Source organism: Sesamum indicum, linkage group LG1 (genome assembly GCF_026168435.1).
Source record: "Sesamum indicum cultivar Baizhima isolate 11 linkage group LG1, ASM2616843v1, whole genome shotgun sequence".
Taxonomy (NCBI): Eukaryota; Viridiplantae; Streptophyta; class Magnoliopsida; order Lamiales; family Pedaliaceae; genus Sesamum; species Sesamum indicum.
This window is the reverse complement of record NC_142657.1, coordinates 15,220,168-15,239,067: the sequence shown is the minus strand read 5'-3', so window position 1 is coordinate 15,239,067 and position 18,900 is coordinate 15,220,168. Positions and strand designations below refer to the sequence as shown.

At 32.1% G+C, this 18,900-nt stretch overlaps 2 protein-coding genes across 2 annotated transcripts; both read right to left on the bottom strand.

Moving 5' to 3' along the window:
• Window positions 1-4,469: 4,469 nt before the first annotated feature.
• On the bottom strand, window positions 4,470-7,047 carry LOC105162474 (basic transcription factor 3). The gene is made up of 6 exons (XM_011080502.3): window positions 6,891-7,047; window positions 5,880-5,947; window positions 5,575-5,723; window positions 5,428-5,484; window positions 5,034-5,072; window positions 4,470-4,938 (listed from the first exon to the last, which is right to left on the bottom strand). The coding sequence occupies exons 2-6, from the start codon at window positions 5,945-5,947 to the stop codon at window positions 4,748-4,750; spliced, it is 504 nt and encodes a 167-aa protein (XP_011078804.1). The 5' UTR covers window positions 6,891-7,047; the 3' UTR covers window positions 4,470-4,747.
• A 6,705-nt stretch (window positions 7,048-13,752) lies between these two features.
• LOC105162466 (U-box domain-containing protein 26-like) lies at window positions 13,753-15,456 on the bottom strand. The gene has a single exon (XM_011080490.3). The coding sequence runs from the start codon at window positions 15,058-15,060 to the stop codon at window positions 13,897-13,899; it is 1,164 nt and encodes a 387-aa protein (XP_011078792.1). The 5' UTR covers window positions 15,061-15,456; the 3' UTR covers window positions 13,753-13,896.
• Between the last annotated feature and the right edge of the window lie 3,444 nt (window positions 15,457-18,900).

Genomic DNA, 18,900 nt, shown 5'->3' with positions numbered 1-18,900 from the left:
TGGGCACGTTGTGTGACGTCCGTAGAATTTTACACATAATTGAGAGAGCAATTGGTAACTATTAAGAAAATTTAAATTTTATGATAATAAATTATAGGTTGCAATTGAAATATATTAAAAATTTGAACGGAGTAAATTTGAGCTTATTATGATGTTTGTGGGCAAATTATATTAATTAAAAAAATAGATAGAATGTAATGAGTATTTTGAGAAAAGTCTAATTAAATAAATAAAATTAATAATAATAAATATAATAAAATAAATAAGTAAATAATAATAATATTATATATATATATATATATTTAGAAAGAGAGAGAGAGAGAGAGTTGAGAAATGTGGTAAGTTGGCCTTACTCCCCACCGCCTCACACCCCACTTTAGTATCTAAATATATATGTTTTGTACTTGTAAATTACATAATTTACACACATATTTACATATTTTCAAACATTGTGCGAAACGAAACAGGTAAGTAAATTTTAGGTTTTAATTTATATAATAATATTATTTGATTAGTTTATTTATTAAATATAATTTATATTATCCAATGTAATATTTCACCCAAATATTTTATGAGTTTGACTATTTAAATTGGTATTGAATTAACTATCACATTTGATTCAAAAATGTTATAATTGAGTAATTAAGTTATTAGATTTGTTAAATTTAATTATTACTATAGTTAATTTACTCAATTTCATCGAGTCTATTAATCAAATGTGTAATTATATGTATTGGTGTTTAATTAAATTATATAGTATCGAGGAATTGATAAAAAATTTACAGAATATTCAAAGGGATGTTATATGAAGGATGATATTTATGGAGATATAAGGAGTTTAATTAAATGAATTCTTATGGGTTAGTTGATAATTTGAAAAGATATCTCAGAAGCTTAAAAAATTGAATTATTTAGAAGGAATAGAACAGGCGTTTGAACTTCGATATAAATGAAATATTAAAAGATCGGTGGAAATGTTGCAATATTAGTTAATATCATATTAGCATTTATGATATTATATATATATTGATTATACGTATAATACCTTATTATAGAACGTGATGACAAGATAGAAAGTTGAGCTGCTTTTTGTGTTAACCGATATGTTTTGGAGATTTGAGGTAAGTATAGCTACCTGAATTATATATATATATATATATATATATATGTTTGTGTGTGTGTATTTATATATATGGATATTATCTATATTGATTGCTTATATATTTGATCATAAACTTGGATTTATATTTATATAGGTGAATATTGTATATTGGTTGTTTATATATTTGACCTTATTTGTTGAGTTACCTTAATATCGGTGAAATTGTTATTATGTATTATATGCGGTTGTAATGTATGGACGTAAGATGAATAATTATTTGATCATATAATTGATTGTTCAATGGAAAAGAATGGAAAAGTTATTAATGAGAAAATAATTATTATAGAGAATTGAATGATGAAATTAATGATATTTGTTGTTGTGGATTGAAATAAAAGATGGTATTTACCTAGTCGGAAATATAATCAATAGTTTACGACAATGTAATATGATATAAAAAATAAATGAGTTAAGCTAGGTAATATGGCAGGTAGGGTACTAGGGTATTTTGGATAGCCGAGGAATATTTCATGTTGTTAGCTACACACTGGGGTGATGTGGGGATGTCATGTTTGTTGTGATGTCCTATGTTGATATTGCTACACAACACATACAATGGGCATCTCGCGTTGTATATGATGTAACATTGACTGATATGATGATGATCGGCAAAATTATTGACTGATGTACTCCAATTAGAGTAAGCAAAGCCCTTCTAAGGGTAAACGATAATATCAAGTATTGTATCATAGACTAATTTACAGTTGTAGGCATGTGATGTTCCTTTACATATATTGTTACTATATGACGAATATTTATTAGTTGATGTATTTATACTATACGTGACTTGAATGCTGTGTACATAGATACATATATATATAGACTGGTTAGTTGTATACATCTTTACACGGTAATGCATGTCAGGATGTAATATATTCACTCTTATAAGAATAGTTTTGTTAAAAATATTTAACTTGTAATAAATAAATAATAAGTCAATTGAGGAAGTATATGAATTTTCATTCAATAATTTTGCTAATATCAACAAATTCAATAAATATTGGATGTATTTGTTAAGTAAAAAAATATATAAAAATACTAAATATAATTCTCCAAATCACAAGGGGCAACGATATACTCGACCTCAATGGTTGAATTACCACAAAGCTGTGGTTGGAACTTTTCCAACTCACAAGCCACCACTGAGGTTAAATACAAATTTTACATCAATTTGGAGTCATCCCACCCGTTTGGAAGCTAGAGTTAGTGTAGTACTCTAGTTTCATTCTCTACCGCCGTATATCAAGAAGAAATCCTTATTCCTTGATAACTTCAGGATTGCCTGATGGCCTCCCAGCAACATTCGCTTGAGTTAGACTGATATCTGTTTGTTACACTCAAAACATATAGAACATCAACTCTAATACATAGCTGTTGCCTATGGCTGAGGCGTCCAAGATATGCGTCATTCTCTCCCTCGAGGCATCGTCTTAAAAAGGTTGGTCTCATGGGCCAGAGAGAGGAATCCCCTTCCCGACTCCTCCATGCTTAAGCATTTTAATATTTTGTCTATGTACCTTTATTGAGCAGTCTTCCATCCTAAATGACCTATTTCTATGAATCTTTATTCTCAATATGGATTTGATGCTTGTTCTAAATTTTTCATGGAGAATTAAATGAACAATCATATTTTTATTGACTGCAATATTACCACATCACTCTCTATAACTAAAATATCATCAATAAAAAGCGGCACCGACGCTACAACCACCACTTTTTTTCCTGTACACGCATAACTTACTCACACTGAAGTGGGGGGGGGGGGGGGGGGGATGTTAATATGAAAACCATGCAATGAGGGAGTCGGGGACGATCTTAAAATCACATATTTTTTGCCATATCCCTCCTTAAATCCCCCCAACAGCACTTCTACTGTAAACAGAGCATTCACAAGAATAATGTAGATATGATTCTTATATTTTTAAAAAACCAGTTCTATTTGTGCGGGGTCAAAGTGCAAACTGACCCCTTCCTTTACATTTTGATGTCCTATCATCATTTTTCAGACGTTTGTAATCAAATTCAAGTTGTCAAGCAACCAGAGCTAATCCACTGCTGATATATTTGAATCCTGGAGAAATGCACATCAGTACACATGGTAGTAGAAATTTCATTGATACGTTCACTTGGCACAACACAGTTTTGTATAAGTTTTTAGCTTAAACAATTAGGGTCGAGAACGAAAAACACCATCCTATGGACCTATAATGCACACAAAAAATCCAATGTAGGAGTGTTATAAAATGAAGTAGAGCTGCACTATTGGGTTGAATAATTCATTGAGTTTGCAATTATAGCAAAGCTTTGTCTAAATAAATCAAACTCCGAACAAATTTATATGAAATATGAGTACTGAGGGGCTCTCAAATACGAGATGCATATTTTGAAAAGTCAACAGAGTCCAGGTTTGAGAAGAACTTCCAATTATCAAAAGAAAATTCCAACTTTTTACATGCTTCAAATCCCAAACTCAGATAAGTGTTTCAAGCTGTTTCCATTTCTCCATGCTTTGAACGCAACGGTCGAGCACATCCCAAAAGTAAAATAACATAATATGCTTGCATATTAAGTTCCAAACAGTTCCAGCTTCCAAAATTGATTTCCTAACTATCAGAATCGGGAAAACGAAAATATCAAACAAGCAGCCGACTAGAACCAAAATCTCAAGGCGACATTGGATAACAAGATTAGAATGCAATATCGTTAGTCCATGGAACTTTGAGTGCTTTAAGATTGTTGCACCTGTCATAGTTAATGAAGTGCACAAATCCATAGTGATATAAATCAGCATTATTTAGGTGTAGGTTGTAACACGAGTTCAATAGCAATGTGCTGAATTAAGAGCAATTAGGTCATACATTCTTAAATGGTTTTCACCCAAACTATAAGAATCTATATTTCTCTTCATAAACAAGGCGAATTAATGTTGTAAATACCTTTTTCTTTCATATGTGAAAGAATACTATATTGCTTCCTTTCTTTCATCAATCCTTCCAGTAAATTATTAACTTCTATATCGTCCGCAGTAGCAACAGAAGCATATTTGCACTGTGACTGGAGCTCTAATCTTTCATCAACTGTAAATTCTGTAACTTAATACATTATCAGATCATAAACATTAGACTATGCAGATGCCATGCAAGGGCCTTATCATCAATAGCCCAATCACATTAATGCTAAGGGGTAGCAAGAGAAAAGCAGTTGAACCATCCTTTAAACATCAATGCAGAAAATGTGGCGGACATCATACTGCAGAGGCACAAATCATACCATACAAAACCAATGAAGAGCAACACACACCTAAGGATGACAAAAGAGAAAACTTTTAACCATGGCCAGCAGCTCTATACTCATCGGATTAGTACAAAATACAGAAAGTCAATCGAGTAAGACATTTGGATTCAAAGGGTTGCCCCAGATCCTTAGAATCATGGCAGGTACTATGAAAGCATTAAGATACTAATTGCTAATTAAAACATCCAAGTACCAGCTTTCTGTTATGTGTCATAGGCCATAGCATAATAGAACAGATTCCAAAAAAACAACAAAAATATAGGCAAAGACACAAAATAAAAAATAGAACCCTTAAGAAGTGTGGGTGTTGCCCTCCTCAGCAGCAGCTTCAAATGTCTCGCCAGGGACAAGGTCTGGCACCTCATCATCATCGGCATCCTCAGGTGCCACAGTAGAACCAGTAGCGGCACCAGCACCAGCAGCAGGGACCTGCTTCTGGAACTGTTCTGCTAGTTTCTTCAAATTCTCCAAGTTATCTGGACCTGAGAGTTTCTCACAATAAACCATGTGTGAGTCGAGAGTGTTCTAGTCAAATTGAACAACAATGAATCCACAAGCAAAGAAAAGATGCACTTACCCAATTGGTGAATAATTTGAGGAAGAATGTCTTGCAACTCTGAAAATGCAGACAATATAACAGAAGAGAAGTGGTCAAGCAATCAATCCACCCATTGTTTTTTCCAGAAAGAGAAAATAAAAATGGAAAAAATTCCTTGGACAAGTTAGACACCAAAAATATAAAAAGAAAGTATATGACACTCATTTTAGAAAAGTTTACTGAATATAATCCACTTTTAATTTGACAAAACCAAATGCTCTATACATTCCACATTGAAAAGATATACCAAGTATTCACATGCAATCGTATCTATCAAACAAGAACAGCAGCTGAGATATTGCAGTCACTATATAAATGGTCAACTACTTTAGCTGTTTGGAGTAGAGTAAACGAAAGAGTAAGAGAAACATACTCTTGGTTTGAGGAGAACCACTAACAACCCAAGTGTTGGCCGCAATTGATGCTTGAACTAAATAACCAAGGAAAACAAAGAGGTTAAAGCAAGAAAAGTTAGAAAGAATGATTGGACAAAATTGAAATTCTGTTTACATTTTGATACCTTTAGGGTTAATAAACTGGATAACGACATCCTCCTTGAATATATTGACTTCCTCAATTGCAGGTATTGCATTCACTCCTATTCTCTTCAAGGTGCTTTGAAGTCTTTTGTCATCTGTCGTGGTGGTCTTGTGAACAGCCTTCTTCTTTCTGTTTAACACGTGTGAGAAAGAGGCATTAAAAATGTTCTAATTAAAGCATGTTGAAACTCAAGTACTCTTGATTAATGTTATTATTTCATCAGGAAACCTAGTGGCGGATTTTACTCAATTTGAAAAATATGCCAAGTACTGCCAACAGGCAAACCTTCTCATTGTACCCTTCCCGCCGGTGCGGACTGAACCGGCCATCTTCATTAGCTTTTCCACATTCATCTGTCACAAAAAGTTAAGGTGTTTAAATATAAGTCTAGAAGTATCTGATGTTCATGTAGACATTCCCTGGAGATGTTAACATATTATGGATTATGCCCTTGGCCATTAGACATGGAAGACAGCATCCAACAAAAATTGTTCAATGAAGCGAGATGACTGGGCTCTTCTTCAATATTAAAGACATTGGAAAGCTAAACAGAAAATGACAGACCTTAACAAAGATATAATGATGCCACAAAAACTGTGGACAGATTCATCCACAACTTTCTACTGAAATAATTCTTCTTCAACAATAGGGAACGGAAAGCCTTGACGACTAAAGCAAATACACATCTAAAAGAACACGCTGGACATGAAGTTCATAGTGTCAACTGCAACAAAAGCAAGTAGTCCTATAATTCTTTTTGAAGTAAATCACACAAATCCCAAACCAAAGAACAACCCAACAAAACAAGGAAAATATCGCACATTTTGCTGCCCAGCAAAGAAATTCGGGTCACAAAAAATACTGCCTCAATTAAGCATAAGGTTACATATTCGTTTCCAAATTAAGGAACACAGCACCAAAAACAAACATACTACGGAAGACGGCTTTCGAGCAATATCCTATTGCACAAAATCACAAAAGCACAATAAGTCAAAATTATAAAAGCCAACTAAACAAACCAAATAAAAATAAAAAAATCCAAAACCCAATTATCGGAGCCTTCTACTTCTGCCATACAGAAGCTTTACGACAACAAAATTGAAACATACGCGTGAACTCAAACATAACCCAACATCAATCAGGATCCAACACCGCAAGCTCCATCATTTCCCCGCGCACAAACACTTACAAGCATGCCAAAAATCCTTAAAAATCCAAAATGGTTAACCCCCAAAAGAAGGCATATGCAGGTACCTATATGGAGAAGAGCAAGTAAGATGAGTGTAACAGAACTACCTCTGCTAGTTGTGGAGGCAAATCGAGAGAGAAGAGTTGGGACTTCACAGGAAGGGACTGGATAACGAATGAAACCCTAGTGTCAGCTTCTCCTAATGTACCCTAGATTAAGGGGTAAATTTGACATTTTACACCTGTTTGTCGGGGTCTTTTCGTCCAGGTAATTTTCCTTCGGTCTCAATTCACACTTTTTATACATGAGCTAGGCATTGGCGCACCCAAATATACCAAAATGAAATGAACGACAGAAAAAGAATAACATTTATACTGGTAGCTGTGATATATTTTATGTAAGTGCATTTAAAATTAAAAAATATTTTTATAAAAATCTTATTATTTATTTTTTATTAGTTATTGTATTTGGTCCCATTCTGTGGGTTCTGTAAGACTCGAATTCGTTCTTTTTTTTTTTTTTTGAAATTTGTAGTCAACACGAGATTTATACAAAAAAATATAAACTAAAATGAGATGCATAAAATTAGATACGTATTATAAAAAAAAAGAATTACTTAGACTAAAATTACCGAAATTAAGCCAATAGATGAACTACTTAAACTTTAATTTTTTAGTTTCAATGAATTGCTTATCCATGTGTTGACTTTTGAATAACATACCTAGTACAATTAATATATTTATATAACAAGTTATTCAATTTATTTATTAATTAAAAATTATACATAGTTAAAGAAATACACCATAGATAATCTTAAATTTTAAAAACTTTGTTCATTTAAATTTAAATATATTGATTGATAATAATCCAATAAATTGAGAGGAAAGAAAAAAAATAAAAAACAGAAACATTTTTCTTAGGGTCCGAATTTGGCCCAAAAACCCATAATGGCTAAGACCCAACCCAGACCCAATACTTTAATTGGTTTGGGTTTAGGTCTAAATCCAATAATATGCATTAGGTTTGGTCCTAAATGTTGCATGAGTAGTATTAATTCTAATTGAAGCTATATGTCATAACCATTTACTTACCAACACTTGTATTTTTTTTTCCCTATTAACATCAAAGTCCTTAATAGCTTCAACATTATTATTATTGGGACTATTTATATCAAAGCTAACTTTATTGAGGATTAATAAATAGATGGAGATTCATATAAACAAACGTTGCACCAAAAAAAAAATTGTTATTATTAGGAGTACTATTAGCCTTTTTTTTTTTTTTTTTTTTTGTCTCTCTCATTATGTCACTTGATCTTCGACATACTTTCAATGACCTCATTCTTTCGAAAAATAATCGTGTTAATATAAAAAGGGAATAAATTATTTTCCAACTTAACAAGTTTAGGATGCTGGTGGGAATATAATCTCCAAAATGCCTTCAAAATGCACTAATATGACCAAACAAAGATGAAGATTCGTATTTTGTATTCGAATCGGTTCAAGCAACCCGATTTGATAAGTGTTGATCTGTTGTCTAGTCGATGGCTAATATTAGGACAATTAAATCCATACACTCTGAGATATTGACAATTTTGCTCTATAAAAATACTAATTGGATCAAATATAGGATGTATATGCCTTCAGGTCTCGACCTAATCAATTGGCGCTATATGTGAAAACAAACCATCTATTCCAAAAACTCACAATTCATTTATCTCTGGCAGCAAACCTAGGTTGAGGATGGAGAACTCCAGAGCAAGGGTGTGAAGCAAATAACCAGATAATACTACTCATAAGATAAGAATTTGTATGATGAACAATATAGGTCTGAGAATTTGGTTAGAGTGTGAATGGAGAACAAAAACACCTATACAATTAGCTGCACACCCACTAGTGTGCATGAAAAATTTTAGATCCTATTGGACATAGAATTGGATTCAAAAAGTTGGATAGAATTTCTTAGTGTTGTTTAAACTAGTATAGAAATATTAATGATGTTGAAAAATGCACAAGTAAATTACGGTCTCATTCATGTTTTGAACACGTGTGATACCATTTCATTAGAGAATCATTTAGTATATGTAATAATTTATTGGAACGTGTCGTCTCAACAGAATATACAAGCAAACCCACTAAATTAAAACCCTTAAGTTAAAAAGTATTTGAAAGGATATCTTGATAAAATGGGTTTAGATATATGGGTAGTTGATACTAGTAAAAGTGACATTATTGGGATATTACCCGCCTTGCCAACTAGACTGTCCGATGCTAGCTAGTTAGCACAATTTAATACTCTATTGCAAAACAATCTAATTTGTTCCCTTGCTAGAATAGGTGATAGGCAAGCAAATATGTTGTCTCTTGTCATTTATGATATAGGACAATTTTATTCAATATAGTGTTAATATAATAAATATGATAAAATTAATTTGACCTCATTTGTCGTGTTTATCGTATATTGCATTATTGTATGTTATGGACAAAGTCCACAAACCGTCATAATCATTAAGGTTGGGTCACGCATATGATGATAATCGTTAGACCAATTTTTTAGGATTTTATTGAGACTTGGACTAATGAACGTATTCATTGTATGGGTGTCATGTTTCCTGATGATGGACATGAGATTTCTATATGTTATTAATGGGTGGTTGATAAGAGTTACCAAGCCAACTAAGTTAACTCGAGGGGAATCGTCATATGAAAGTCCCAGTAGCATGATGGATATGACTGGAACCCCTTGGCTACGATAATACAAGATGTAATATTAGGACTTGAAGATCTACAGTAGCCTCATGCGTGGGGCAACTGTATCTTGGTCTTGGCAAAAAGTGATTGTGTTTTATCATGGTCGCTATAAGCCCTATTCTGGTGCAGTCGAAACATGAGTTACAAGATAAAATTCACCACTTGTCATGATATTATAGCAATCTACCATATTCTCTGTGATGTATTTAGCTTCCAAAAGTCTACAGTCACAGTGGTTGATCAAATAGGAAAGGAGTTTTCTATGTTGATTATTGGAGTGACAAAGATTAGAAAGTTGATACATAGTTGTCTGGTTCGGAATCAGAACCGATATATAATTCTATATCCTAGACTAAGGCCTAGAGATAGTAGTTGGAAGGACCATACATGTATGTACTCGGGAGTCTACAAGTTCAGCTATCCTCACTTGTTCTCTAGTGACATGAACCGTTACTATATGCCACCCATGATAATGGGCACCCCTCGATAAATATTCATCATGAGTGGTTAATTAAATTTGATTTAATTAATCTCGTATAAAATATTTGTCAATTAAGTTGTATGTTGATACAAGTTCAAGTTTAGGTGAAGATGAACCTATAGAGTCACACACAAATTACTACCAAAAAATAGAAGAATTAATAGATTAATTTAAAGATTGAAATTAATTTTCGAGATTAAAAGATACAATAACTTAATAAAAAGTCCGTGTAATGAGAAGCCTTAGAATTAATAAGAGCATATAGAGGGAATTGAGCAGTATTTATATAAATACGAGGGTTTATGCTATAATTTTAATACATATGGGGTGTTTTTATGTATTTTTATAATATAGGAGAGTTAGCCGGAAACCCCATCGCACAATGAAATTAGTGCCTTTTCAAAAAGGATAAAGAATTTCTCTCAACTTTTGCCATCTAAGCACGCAAAGAGGAGCAAAAGGTGGCCGAAAACATGGAAAATTACCCCCTTCCAACTCTTATCTTTCTTGTTATCATAAACACAGCTATTAACCACTTGCCCAGAATGGTGAGTGTCACTTTCAAAGCCATATTCCTAAACTCTCACTACCAAAAAAAAAAAAAAAGAAAGAAAATTAGGAAAAAAATAATTTTCAATTTTAATACTGTCACTAATTCTATATATTGAATAATAAGATTAATTTTTATTTTTTTACCAAAAACATTATATATAAAGTTGCTATTAAAGATAATTAGTGAAACGTATATTGTGACGATTTTGTGTTAATAAATAATTTTTATTATTATATTGTATTATCGTTATAAATGTCACTAATTATTTATACTGATAATTTGTGTTAACAAATAATTTTTATTACTATATTATGTTGCCACTGTAAATGTGTTATTAATTATCTATACTGATAATTAAATGAAAATGATTATTACTTACTTAATTATCTATACTGATAATTAAATGAAAATGATTATTACTTACTAAACATTTTTAATGACAATTTCAAAATATTAATTGTTATTTTGTAACTAATATTATATTTTGGTGTAGATCTTCGTGGGCACGCTGAAACTGCTTTTACGTAATTAATACAATAAATTATGGTAATGGTGATGAGGAAAAGTAGGTCTGTTTTAGGTTAAAAGATGGAGAATTAGGCATGACAGGATTTGTGTATATGTCAAATTATACATCATATACAATTCTAGAATAAAAACCAGAGTTTTCAACATTTAAATTGTTTTTAGAAAGAATAATCATTTAATGTTAATATTTTAATATATTTTTTATATGTAAATTCTATTTATAATTCTTTTTAAGTGAGTGGTAATGAGATTCGAACGCACAACCTTCTGTTTAGTTTGACCTTGATACTATGCTAAACGGCTTCCACATTCAAAAGTTTAAACTAATAGAAACGGGAATTATTTTATTTTAGGGTTATTACATTGCCTTATTCTAAAACTTGATATAATTACACAATAAACCCTTTATAGTTAGATAAATTACATCGAGTAACCCTAATGTTTATTTCAGAATAATCAATAGATTCATCGTTAGTCAAAATTTATAGAATTTGTACATCAATAAAATAAATAAATAAAAATTCATATTTACCCGTAATGAACTTATCATTGACTTATTACAGATCAAAAGAAATCTTTTTTTGACCAAGCTACCCTCACACATCTTCACACGCTAATACGTGCACATCTTCCCATGTTAAGGATAATTTATTAAAAAAAAAGATTTATTTGTCCTACAATAAATATGTAATTTTTATTTTATGTGAAAGGCAGGCAGGTGAGTGGAGGTAGGCCTTTTAACATGAGATTATCATACTTGGAATTGCCCAACATCCCCACACTTGTAAAATTCTTGTGCTGAATTAATTAAATACTTTATGCTAATTGCTAATTTAAGGATTAAAATATCATCTCAAACACCCCACACAGCTTTGCCTTTCTGCTTTTCAGGTGAGGCAGTAAAGTGATGAACCGTCGACAGTGTCAAGCAATTATGCCATTAAATAATGTTGGCCCCTCCCAGTCCAAATTTTAGACTAAGTAGGATAGCTTTCTATGTTCAAATTTCCGTACAAAATCTCTTATATTATGTTTGGATTAATGAATTTTGATTTAATGATTTTGAATTTGTCAAATTTATTTAGATAAACTCGTGCGACATAAGGTTTTAAATTTTTAAATTTTCATTTTGAATTGTATTTTGTGTCATTGTGATGAATTTTAAATTCATTTAATAGAGTCATTTGAAATTTTTATTTTAAATTATTTACTCTAATCCGAATTCTTTCATCCAAATGCAACCTTAATAATCTTGTAATTTGTAAGTTTTGGTGAGAACAATATCAGAAAGGGTCCTAATTATGCCAGCACAATTAGAATTAATTAACTTAATTAAGGATTTTGAATTTTGAAAAGCACATAATTAAAATTAAATCAATGAATATCAACTAGTGTAATTAAAATTAACACTATGAATTAACCCAAACAATGGGTTGAATTTTGCAAATATGAGTTTGTTAGTTTTTCTTTTCAATTTTTTTATTTGGAGTTGGGTCAATTACAAATTTCCTTTTTTATTTCGCCTAATTGTTTTCGTTTTTGATTTTTTAATGAACATGTTGACTGATTCCCAATTAAACAGTTGAACTGCCGGCGATTCCCTTTAATTTAATCGACACCAAGAACTAATTCGTTAAAACTGATATATGAAGTCATGGGTTCGAACTCTACTTTATATGTGGGATATTGTGTCTACTGAATAGTTGTTGTTGTTTCTACTGTAATAGTAGGTGTTGATTAGATTTAATTTATTTGTATTATTAATTAGAGTATGATTGTTGTAATCCGATAGGAATGATCGTAATCAATTTATTTTTAATTAATAATAGTTCATTGCACTCACTTAAAAAAAAAATAATACCCACACTTTAGATTCCTACGGTCATCCATTAATTCTCATAGTGCAAACAATTACCCCTTATTTCTTATGTAACAAAGATAATTAAAATGAATAAAATGCAAGCAACCCTGCAAATAAATAAATTATTTTTCTATGAAAAAAATTAATAATTTATTTTCTATATATTTTAAAATACAATAATTATAGAAAAATAAAATTATTTTATTTTAAAAATATAAAAAATAAATTATAATTTTTATTATAAAAAAATAATTTACTTATTCATAATATTACAAAAATAAATTACAATATTTGCCATACAAGTCCAAAAGTATTTCTTGCTATCCATCTCTTGTAATGCTGCCTACTTTTGATTGGTTGTTGTTGCTTTCTCAACTTTTGTCCAAGTTTGGCTCATAAAGTGGCGTTTTCTGTTAAATTATATTGACACCTCCTTAAATTATATTTAATTTTATAAATATTTTCTGTTCTTTGTAGAATTATAGGTACATTCTTTTAAGAGGATGTCAATGTAATTTAACTTAGGGGTATATTTGTAAAATTTTACGTTAACTATGGATATACTTGTAGTTACAATTACAAAATCAAAAATATACTTTTAATTCTATAAGAAAAAATAGAAATATTTGTGCAACTAAACCTATCCTCAGAATGCAATACACTTGTCGTTCAAGGAAAGTGACCAATCACATGATAAGTGAATTATAATTACTTTGTGATTGATTTGGTTCTATCGAACTTGATTTAAATAAGAATTTTCGTCTTGAGGGTTAAATAAAATAGTGGGAAATTCAACTTCTTTTAGTACCAAAGGATGTTAAGATAAATTGATAATCCTGAGTATAATTAGTATACTGCAGGATCCAACAAATACATCTGATCTTAATCACAGCCTGATCATAAATTTAGATTGAGAATTATATACTACAGCTATGAGGCATTACTCATTCCACATTGATCTAAGCAATTTTAGCAGCATTCTTGCCTTAGTTTTGATTCTACCATTGCACTGGCTCTGAAGCAGCAGCAAAAGTTGAGTCAAGACCCCATCAACAATGGCCTTCTCCCTTGCACTTTTTGAATCTGAACATATCAGAAGTAGCGAATTTACGGCACTTTCACTGCCTTGATGGTCTGATACTCTGAACACCATTTTCACAATTGCTTTAACACCAGAGGGGTGATTGATGATCACGTCTTTCGCTGTGGGAACTGATAGAAGGTTCTCAATTGTGGACATTGCCATTGGTGCTAAGCTTCTCTTGTGGATTTCGGCAGTGGATAGGTAGTCTATCAGCCCCTCTACTGCACCTTCTCTTGCTAGATTTTCACGGTTCCGTTCCATCAACGCTAGTCCGGATACCGCTCTGATCCCGGCCTCAGATTTGTGCTGAAGTAGATGGACGAGTCCTTGCACAAGTTGGACAGACATACCAAGCTTTTCGCAGAGCTCTTGAACTGATGATGAAATTGCCTCCACCATAAGGCATAAGCTTTTCTTGATGGACATGCTCCCTTGTTGAAACAGAGAAACAAACACTGCTTGTTTGGACTCTTGTTTCAATATGTTGATAGTCCTTATGTCACTAAAAGGCATCAACTTTAAAGCACAGACAAGTGCTTTCTCAGCAAATCTCAAATTCAAGCTTTCTGTGTTTCTGAAAACTAGTTCCAAGAGTAGTCCAAAGAAGTCCAATTTGAGCAAGCAAGAATTCCTGAGTGGCAGCTCTTGGGACAAGCAATGGACCTTTTCCAGTACTTGAAGCTTGGTTTCCAATGTGGATTCATCTGACTCGATAATTTGCTTCATCGTGGCAATACAAGTATCGTTTTCAGTTAGCTCAATGCAATCATGAGCCTCAACTTGGGTATTGAATTGGAGCCACTCGTCGATCAGATGGCGAAGCGTGTGATTAGGCACCATCGACAGGTCTTGTAGCTTCTGCATTGTGACAGGACACGTCGAATTCCCAGCAGCCAGCCATTTCTCTATGCAGGATCTGTCATAGGTTTGGCCTGTGGATAGAGTGACTGGATCTTTGAACAAGTCTAGACTTATGGGGCACCTGAATAAGGGCGGGACGATCATTTCCACACCATCCATGAACAGTCAGAAACCAACAATTCTCCCAAAACAATCACCAAAGAATAAGCATAAATTTGCTAGAAACCATTCATTGATCTTGAAAATTGCTGAAAAAACATTTGAGATTTAGAAACATTTGTATCAGAAAAAAAGGAGAAAAAGGCCAATTAGGTAGGTACAAACAAAGAGTGGGAATGGGATGAACAAAGTGTTGAGCTGCAGTGGTTAGTGGGTGAAAGGTGGGGTGGGGGAAGAGCTACTTAGTTTGTAAATTTGCAGTTTAATACTGACAGGAACACATGGGAGAGAAAGAAATAATTGGGGAGGAGATATGTGAGTGAGTAGGGGTGGGGGGTATGAGAATCGATAAGGAAAACACCAGACATATGAAGGGAACAAATGACCAGAATTGGGGCCTTATCCCTGGCTGAGAGTGTAGGCATTGAAACAAATGATAAAGAATAATTACAAGGGGGCCTACTTTTGCCTTTGCAGCATTTACCAGTCAAACTGACCTACCAAACAAAACTAGTTGCTATTGGCTTTGAAGTTTGAATGCACCAAACACCAGTTTGAATCATTGAATTTGAGTCCAAGAGGAAGAGCAATATCTTGGATTTCCTCTCAAGGATTATATATTAAATTATTATTTGTTTTTGACAATTTAAATTTTGAGATAAGATGATTATTTAATATGGCATCAGATTCTAAGATAACATTGGATTCCAATTTTATTGATTTATAAAAGAAATATTTTACATGCTGCGTTTTCGCGTCTTAAGATATTAATAGGATTAGCATTTAAACCCCTTTTAAAATATAAAATTATATTTTCCCGCAATAATGTATACTGATATAAACAAAAAAAATTACATAAATTTTCGATATTACTACTTATTCAACATTCCCATATAAAAATTTGGTACTTATAAGGAAAAAAATAATATTAACCTCACTCATATATATATATGTTTTATCCATTATTAAAAATATATATTAGAGTGTTAAATGAAGGGCAAAATTTTAAAAATTATATAGTTTTTTTATTGACGTTAATATTTTTTCATCCAAATCTTAATGGAAGTAGGTTAAATGTAAATGGAGAATTTCGGAGAAGGTGTAAATGTAATTTTGATACCTCTTAGGGGAAAAATATAATTTTGCATCTTTTCAGAGGGGGTTTAGGTGTAGTTAACTCTATCAAATATTAAGTCATTCTCCTCTCTATAACAGTTTAAGTTTTTTGATTAAGTAGTTGTTTAATATGTCCCACACCCTTAATGTCACAGGGGTTTTTTGACATCGTGGAATTTTCATGCAAGCTAGTCAGCACCTTTTTCCTCACACACTCTCACTCGTGTATATGGAAAGCAAGGAGGAAAATCACCCACAAAGCAATATTTTCAAAATCAAATCGATGATTGAACCGAATAAATTATCGGGTCACTGGTCTAACCGATTGGACCAGATTGAAAAAATTGGTTGACTCGAAGTATATTAAATACATATATATTTTTGTAACATATCAAAATATTATATATCAATTGATTAAATAAAATACAACTTATAACACAAAAGTGTAAAAATAGTATAATTTATAAATAAATACAATGTATAACAATTTAAACTAACAAAAAAATAAAATTTAAAATGCCACAAACTCTTGAAACTTGAATGCTTTGTTGCTTTTCTTTTATAATCAAACAGAGAATCTACCGATGGCTCCATATAAATTTTCTTTTTCAAGAAAAAAACCCAAAAAAAATTGAAAAAGTTTGGAGAAAAGGATAAATGAGTAAATGAGGAAGGATGGAAGAAAAATACTTAGGAGTGACTCATTGTTCCACATTGGAAAAGCATAAATCAAAATTAAAAACTTTAGACTATAAATCAAGAAAAGCTTAAGTCAAGCTTATTGTTTTGGAAAAGTATTAAGCCAAGTTTAAATATTTGAGGCTATAAATATGAAAAAGTTTAAGCACAAATAATTTACATTTAATTATATTTTTTAATTTTTAATATAAATTAAGGTCAAAACTGATCTTAATTGGTTCGCACAAGTTTTGGCCGTACCAATTTGGAACCTATAAATTGGCCCGGACACATGACCGCCGAGTGAACCGATTGAACTAGCCGGTCCGGTCCAATCTTATTTTGAAAACATGGCCACAAAGCATGCAAGATACATAATTTGCACAAATCTAGCAACACAACAGATTATGGCTGAAGCCAACTTTATGTTTTTTTTCTATTAATCAAAATACAAACACCCTCAAGCTTGCACAGAATGGTTCACTCTCATCACACTCAGAAAAAACGTACAAGCTTGACAAAGTAAATAAAGTACAACATATTTGCAGTTGACATCCCACAACTGCAAGAAAACTGGCCACAATAGGCCCACTATCCTAGAACATACATGTTTGCAACCACCTCTACCATGTAGGCAGGCAATTATTGTCCCTCAACTATTTAGCACATGCCATGCACACATTGCTTGCTTGCCTAGGTTGCAGTCAATCACCAAGACTTAGCCACTTTCGACAGTCGGTCAAGCCCTGCCAGTTATATGCACACGCTGTTAGGCTATCTATGTGCACTATTTGCAACTCTTTGAGAAAACCAGCACATTGGACACTTTCTACGTACACCACCTATCAATCTTCGAGAAATGCCGCACAAGTGCTCTGCCTGCACGCACTTGTCTGCCAACCATCTCCCAACTCGTCCATGCTTGCGCATCTACCTACCGACTTCCCGCAATATCCCACACGTTTGCCAAACACAAAACTGCAATGTCTACAATATGCCGATATTGACTATCGACGCTTAAGGCTTGCACGTCCGCCCGCCATGCAGCCTATCATGCGCCGTCATCCAACCGTTCCTCAATTCGCCAACTATGTACATATAATGCTCATCAACCTAATTTCACGATACCAACACTCATCAGCAGTCTATCACAACCACAAAACTAGCGAGTAATAATATCTCGTTATATTATTACACAGTCAGTTAAATTATCAATCTCGATTGCTGATTACAGTTGTGCGATATAGGTTGTATGCACAAGGGATGCACTTCACTTCTAAATATTTTTATTTAAAAATGAATAAGAAGAAAAAATACAATGGATTATCCATTTTAGTGTAAACTCTCGGGCATTTCTAGTCATGCATTGCACACAAAAAATTCCAAATAAGCGCCGTGTAAGCGCATTAACATGTGTATAATAGATAAAGAGATTAAATATTTTTCAAAAATAAATTAATTAGGAACATAATAATGTTTCATTTTTATTTCTATCGATAATTTCTATGACAATAGTATCAAATTAAATTTTAAATTATTTACCAATTAGTAATCCATATATAATCTATTTATATATAGTAAAATAATAATATAGAAGCTATCCAAGTAAGCCTCATGTATGGGCATATTTGAACAGACTCTTTGAAGTTAGTATTCTAATTTAAATCTTACTTTGATATCTAAGATACTTAAAATAATATTTTTATGTTTTATCTAAATTTAGATAAATGTATCATTGATTAGTATTTTTATCGAAAATATTCACTCATTTTTTTAAAAATAAAATTAGATAGTATAATAATATAATTTTTTGTTGTGTTTTTATAAATATTAATTATTTTAAATTTAAATCTTAAATAATTTATAATTAATTTAGTTTTCAAATTTACAAATGAAAGGGGTTTGACTTGGAGTTCCAAATAAATAAAAAGGGTGGCCGGCCATTTCAGATTTCTTGGTGCAGTCATATTTTGTCCAATGAGTAGACTTTGAGCCCATTCATTGTGGTAAAGGTTACTGATCTCTGCAATCAATCACCTCTCATCT

Excerpts from the sequence above, each read along its gene's own strand:
- LOC105162474 (XM_011080502.3), bottom strand. The coding sequence starts at position 5,947 with ATGAATGTGGAAAAGCTAATGAAGATGGCCGGTTCAGTCCGCACCGGC. Across the intron at positions 5,724-5,879 it reads GGGAAGGGTACAATGAGAAG|AAAGAAGAAGGCTGTTCACA; the intron begins GTTTGCCTGTTG and ends CGTGTTAAACAG. Across the intron at positions 4,939-5,033 it reads TCAAATTATTCACCAATTGG|GTCCAGATAACTTGGAGAAT; the intron begins GTAAGTGCATCT and ends AGAAACTCTCAG.
- LOC105162466 (XM_011080490.3), bottom strand. The coding sequence starts at position 15,060 with ATGGATGGTGTGGAAATGATCGTCCCGCCCTTATTCAGGTGCCCCATA.